Here is a 6,823-nt window from a genome sequence, read left to right as displayed (position 1 = left end):
AATCCTCTAATGCTTTTTAAATAGATTTTTTCTATATTATATTTTTTTTATTAAAATAAATTAAAAATATATGAAATTATATATATAAGAGCATGAATTTTTATTTGAAGCATAAATTTTTTTTTAATGTATTTTAAAATTCCTTACGATTTTACGATTTTACGATCCGTTTTTACGATCCGAATTTGTGAACGGCTTTCCGTGTCGTGTTAAAATCGCGATTTTAACAACCTTGTTTCCCAGTATTCTTCATGTTATATATAACCTTAAACTAGCTTCCAAGCTCTAAATATTTAGAATAGGAATCGAGAAATAGCAGTAAAGGAAAGCCTCCCAAGAAAAAACAGAAGCAATTCATGATTCAATAATAATAATAATTAAAAAAAAAAAAACACATATAGCAGGATGGATTTAATCGTGAAAAACAAGCTAGTTGTCTTTTCTATCTAGGGTTCTATAAGTCCCGGTTTAAACATATGAAAATAGGTCTCAAATTAAGCTACAACTTGATGATAAATCGTCTGTTCTTAATTAACCAATAATAATCACCAATTAACAGAAATGTTTATGCTTACGAAAAATTAAGAAAATCCAGTCAAGTTCTCCCGAGTTCAATATGTTGTAGTTTCTCAGTGACGATCATCTTTTTAAATTCCCTTAAGAGCGCCTCTTGGCTGCAGCCCAAAACCTTTGGCTTCTGAACTCTTCATGATCCTTAGCCTCTTGCAAGACTCAAAAAACATCCTGTGAAATTAAACAAAATGATAAAAAAATTCATAAGTAATTAACTAGCTTTATTCCCACCCCCACAAGAAATTAATTAGGCCCCGTTTGTTTGTTGGAAAGTAGTTTCCTTTTGGAAAATGAATTCCGGGGAAAGTGAATTCCGAGAAAATGAATTTTGAGAAAGTATTTTTCAATATTTGGTAGTGTAATGAAAAATAAGCTGGAAAACACTTTCCAGTGTTTGGTTATGTCATGGAAAATATGCTGGAAAATAACTTATTAACATTTTATTTTTCTCAAGTTTATTAAAATAATAAGAAACAAATCTTACAAATTAAAAAGTTGAATGAGAATGAAATTGAAAAAAAAAATATAATTTCATAAATTATCTCAAATAAAATAAATAATAATCAAAATAATAGAGATCAAATTTAAAAAATTTAAAAAATAAAAGATGAAGAAATTAAAATAATAATAATCAACATTTCATAAATTATTTCAAATAAAATAAGTAACAATCAAAAGAATGAGGACCAAATCTGATAGATAAAAATTTTCAATAAAAAAAAATGATAAGAAAAAAGCAAATAACAATTATAAAAATAAGGACCAAAATTAATATAAAATAAAATTTTAAGAGATGAAATTGAAAATAAATATTAAAAACAAAATATATATAGCGATCAAAAGTTTGAGGATCAAATTTGATATAATCAGCAAATAATGACATTTCTAAATTTTTCACAACTTCCGGAAAGTGTTTTCCCCCAAAGTTTTTAGGAAAACACTTTCCTGAAAACCAAGCCAAATTTTTCTTTTACTGAAAAGTGTTTTCTATTGACCAACTTTTTTAATAGCAAACAAACACAAGAAAGTTTGGAAATTGATTTTCTAGAAACCACATTCCGGAAAACAAACACAGCTAAAGGGAAAACACTTTCCTGAAAACCAACCCAAATTTTTTATCGACTAAAATTGATTGGAAAGTATTTTTTGTTGACCGGAAAGTATTTTCCGTTGACCAACTTTTCTAATGATAAACAAACACAAGAAAGTTTGAAAACTGATTTCCGAAAACCAGTTTTCAAGGAAACAAACGAGGCCTTAAATCCTATCGTTGTTTAATGGAGCATCTAATTGATTTGTTTTCTTGGAATATGGTTAATGCGTTAGCATGAAATTGACATTAATAAACTACATAATGGAAGACAAATTATTTTGGAGCTTAAGATATGGTAATCATTGTAAGAAAATGTTGGAAGAATCACTCCATCATAATGATAGATGCTTTGACATTAAGGACATCATCGCCCTCTACCCTACACAATTATAAGCAAGTTGCGTTTGTCGGCAGTACGTGGCCCTACACTTCCAAGACAAATTCGTATACATACTTGCAAGTTGCAAGACTTTTTGCATGCCAAAATTGCCTCTATATCTTTCCACAAATGATATTCACGCCTCAAATTCAGGCTTAGTCGCGAAAGGCTTAGTCGCGAAAAAAGAAGAAGAAGAAGAAACGAAAAACCCAGACCTCCACTCAAGAAATTATTTCAAGAACCATTAATAATTCACTAATTCACTACAGAGAGTATTACTAGCTATGCAGTCAATCCAATAGATTAAACTGTTATATGAGGTTCTAATATATAATTTATATTAGGTTAAACTGTTAGTTGAAGTTTCAATATATTATTTATATTATTTTTTAATACATAATTTCAAGTGAAAGCTCTTTGGACTTCATACTTACACAAGCTTATATTATTTTGTGTTTAATTTTTATCAAATAAATAGGGATAATGAGATTCAAACTCACGACCACTTGGTTATTAAAGCTCTGATACCATATTAAATAACTATCTTAACCCAATAGCTTAAAATGTTAGGTGAGGTTCCAAGATTTGATTTATATTATTCTCTAATATGCGTCAGTTTTGGTGGTGCAACTCCTGTAATATTAATTTCTATTTTTTTTAATAATAAAGGAGATATTTGAATTTATTGTTTATTAAACCGTGGATATTAATATTAATTAAACTTCAACTTACTCACGTATTATTTTCCAATCCTTTCATTGTATGTGAACTTCTTAGAGTCAAGTTTTATTGATTTGATTAATAAAATTTTCACGCGGTGCTTAGGATCAAGCAAAAATCATTTCAAACATGTCGTATGTTTTACTGAATAACAGTTATTTTTTGAAAAATATGATAACAGTTATTTTTTGAATTATTTTTTATTTAAAAATATATTAAAATAATAATATTTTATTTTTTAAAAATTATTTTTATATTAACACATTGAAATGATATGAAAACATCAAAAAAATTAATTTAAAATAAAAAAAAATTAATTTTTTAAAAATCCTTTTCAAACACAAAATCAAACATATACCAAACAAAGACCGACTATGAGTAGAGTCTCCAGCCAAAAGTACACACAAAACCTATACTCGTAATTAAAATACGCACAAGTCACCGAATTTGAAGAAAGAATATCCCTCCAAGAAATAGACGACAATATTGGCGTGTCCCTTGTTATCAAGTCAGCCGTTAATGAATGTGTAGATGGGAATTCAAATTATGTGCCCGTGGAAGAAGAGGTGAGGGGTACAGAGGATTGCATTGCAGCTTCGATGGGTACACAGTACAGTCAGCAGGGTGATTATGTTGCTCAGTTTTGTTTTGATTTGGTTTCAGAGGCATGTTCGGTTTGGTTAGAAATACCTCATTCAACGGAGGAGGTGAAGCAAGCAGTGTGGGACTATAATGGTTCGAAAGCTTCTTATCCAGATGGATACACATTCTCTTTTTATAAAAAGTTATGAATCTTATCAGTTCTCATGTGTTTTTGATGGTCAAAGATTTTTTTGAAACTAGCTAGTAGGTTGCATTCTTTTATGTCAAAGAACCATCTCAACCCAATAACTTAAACTATTAGATGAGGTCCCATGATATGATTTATATTATTTTCTAACACACCCCCTCAAGTGAAAACCTTTTGGGCTTGAAACTTGCACAGGCTCACATTACCTTGTGTTTAATTTTTATCGAACAAATGGGGATGGTGAGATTCGAACTCATGACCACTTGGTCATTAAGGCTCTGATACCATGTCAAAGAACTATCTCAACCCAATAACTTAAGTTTTTAGATGAAATCCCATGATATGATTTATATTATTTTCTAACACTTTATAGCATTGATTCTGAAGACTAAGGGCCAGACAAGTTTTCTTAGTCTCGGGCTTATTAGATTGATTCATGGATTATACAAAATAATAGCAAAACTTTTGTTTATTATACTTCAGAAGTTCTAACATATTATCAGTGTCAATCAAATATTAGATTTTTGAATGCTTGTCCACCCCTAAAATAACCCTCCTAGCAGAGAATTCAATAAAAAGAAGGGGCTAAGGCAATGGAACCCTCTTTTCCCATTTTCCTTTGATATATATAGTAGTAGTAGAAGGTTTGATTGTTTTATTTAATAGGGCTTCTGATTCAGGTTACTTCCAGAGTTTTCGGACTGATCCATGGTATTATATAGCTTATTTGTAATATGTAGATTACACTATGATATTTCTATTAGATGATTTCTTTGCTACATGCCAAGAGAAATCTTTACTAGTTTGAGATTACTTGGAGTTTTAAAATTAATTTTTTTTCTCTTATCAAAATTAATTTGGATGAAGATTACACTTCAAGTTTGGTTAATGTGATTTTCTTGTTGAAGGAATCCATTTGACAAAAAAATTACGTCAGCAAAACCAAATGATATTACTAATAATTTTGTAAAAAATTCCAGATGAAACACTTATTGACTATTTTTATTGAAAAATTCGTTGGTAATTTTTAAACCAATAAAAACACAGCTTCTGTACTTACAGGGTATTCTGCCGGTGTAAATAAATTTTCTAGTTGAATTATGGACATTAAAAGCACGTGTGATGAGGCATAATTAATTGAAAAGATATGTATATCTTCTAAAGGAAAACGATTAAAATGATAAAAAAAAAAAAATTAAATACAAGGAGTTGTTTTTGGCTAGAGAGACTTACTCCCAAGGCACGTCTCCCACTAGCATCCAGTCTCCATCCTTGTCTTCATATATGGGAACGTATTCATCCTTCAAGGCTTTGCCTGCCCATGGTTTTACATAACAAATAAACAATGGTCATTTACTTTTTTTCTCTCTTTAAAAATAAAAATATATAAATAAAGGATCATAGAAATAATATTGTGTTCTCACTATATATCTATACGTCTTTTCAGAGAACAAATTTGCTAGAGGGCTTAGATTTAGTCCATATAAACTTTTTTTTTTTCATTGATAATTGTTAAATGAGATTTAATGTGCTTATTATCTATGCTTGATGTTAGAGGATGCATTGATATTTGAGAATGGAGGATGTAAGAACATTTTTCTAGGTTCATGTACCTGCTTGGCTAAGAAATTAATTAATTAGCACATAATTATTTGATTGATTACATAGAGATTATATATAATAATATAGGAGGACAAACGTTTGTATAATGGTGTGTGTTCTTACTTATGTATATAATAACATTTTTAACCTTCTTTGGAGACAACCTAGATAGTTGGACAAGATGACACCTTAACATTTCATCAACTAGGTAAATCTAATGTTTTTGTATTAATTATCAATCTTGATAAAATAAATAAGAATAGATTAAAAGAATATATTTTAAAAAAAATGATCGAAAAAACATGTATTTCTTTATTTTGTTTTCGAAATAGATGCTTGTCAATTATTAATTACCTTGTATGTGACTTTCACAAAAATAGGAAGCAGAAAAAACAAGTGTTTATGAGGCTTTCATGGAAGTACTTGCTTGGGAATAAACATCCAGACTTATAACTAAAAAAAAAAAACCCACATGTTTTTCATTTGGAAGGAAGCCTACTAATAATGAAAAGAAATTATAAAATGAAGCTTAAATTCACTGAAGTCCAAATAGCTCAATTAACTAATTAATTAAGTACACAATCTAATTTATATGCAGGTTAATTACAAAGGAAAAAAAGAAAAGAAAAGGAATTGGTATCTTTTAAATACAATATAAAGAGTTTGAATAGTCATAATTGGTTTAAAATCAACTAACCCATAAACACTACGTTTGCGAATCACGGAGCTAGTGTGTGTGTGTGTGTGTGTTTTGCATGGTGTACAACGCTGGCCTAGCTTGTTCATAATTAGAAGCTTACAATTAATATATAGTAGCTAGGTATAATTAAGGAGGCTTAATATGTATACCATGCATGTCCAAATCAAATTTTCGAAATCAATTCCAAATACTGATCTAGTATTAATAGAGCTTTAAAATCATAGAGCCTAAAGAGATTAAGAGTACTGTAAATAGATGATAGAGGGATGCTCACCAGTTCCAAAACAGCCAAACAACCTCTCCAACGCGACAACAAGATCCGAATACTCTTTCTGCATGCCCAAATCAATTTTTCGAAGAAAAGGAGCTCCATCCATGCTTACTTTCACGTAAATTTTTGAAGTTTCAAGGCGATCTCTCTCATTGAAACTAATGTTTTTTCGATACGAACAAACTGGTGGCCACCCGACAACTTGACTCTTTGCTTGAACTTTTCGGTCATCGGTTGTGCTGTTTGCTTCGCCGGACACCTCAGAGAAAACCCTTTTCTTGTCATTTTTATGTCCATCGTCGCTGCCCGGGAGACCCAACCTTAGCTCTGTGATTTCAAGTCCAAGAGGTTGTGCCATTTTCTTTTCTTGGTGATGGGCAAAGTTTTCAATTTTCTTCCTCTGAACTTGGTTAGTTTTTGGCTCCACGGTTTCAAAATGTTATATAGTTTGTTAACTCTATAATTCTTGGTCACAAAAACGGTTTATTTATTTGCAAATAAATTATACACAAGCAGAGAGACGAAATCAAAGGAAGGACAAAGTGGGAGCAAAGACAGGTCAAATAGGGCTCAGTTGTCGGTCACATGAGGGGCAGAAGTGGGGACTCTATGCCTCCTAAAAACACAATTAAAGGCCAGCACCATAAGTTGGATATGGGACACATCGAATGGCTCTTAGGTATTAGGTGATTTGG

At 30.5% G+C, this 6,823-nt stretch overlaps 1 protein-coding gene across 1 annotated transcript; it reads right to left on the bottom strand.

The window, feature by feature from the left end:
• Positions 1-406: 406 nt before the first annotated feature.
• LOC118037936 (auxin-induced protein AUX22) lies at positions 407-6,583 on the bottom strand. The gene is made up of 3 exons (XM_035044120.2): positions 6,132-6,583; positions 4,789-4,870; positions 407-744 (listed from the first exon to the last, which is right to left on the bottom strand). Exons 1-3 carry the CDS (start codon positions 6,484-6,486, stop codon positions 648-650), a joined length of 534 nt encoding a protein of 177 aa, XP_034900011.1. The 5' UTR covers positions 6,487-6,583; the 3' UTR covers positions 407-647.
• Positions 6,584-6,823: the final 240 nt, after the last annotated feature.

Source organism: Populus alba, chromosome 3, assembly GCF_005239225.2.
Source record: "Populus alba chromosome 3, ASM523922v2, whole genome shotgun sequence".
Taxonomy (NCBI): Eukaryota; Viridiplantae; Streptophyta; class Magnoliopsida; order Malpighiales; family Salicaceae; genus Populus; species Populus alba.
This window is presented reverse-complemented; position numbering and strand designations above follow the sequence as displayed.

Bases quoted from the DNA above. Each gene is read 5' to 3' on its own strand.
- LOC118037936 (XM_035044120.2), bottom strand. From the start codon at position 6,486: ATGGCACAACCTCTTGGACTTGAAATCACAGAGCTAAGGTTGGGTCTC. The intron at 4,871-6,131 runs GTGAGCATCCCT...AACCATGGGCAG, and splicing joins GTTTGGCTGTTTTGGAACTG to GCAAAGCCTTGAAGGATGAA. The intron at 745-4,788 runs GTAAGTCTCTCT...TTAATTTCACAG, and splicing joins GTGGGAGACGTGCCTTGGGA to GATGTTTTTTGAGTCTTGCA.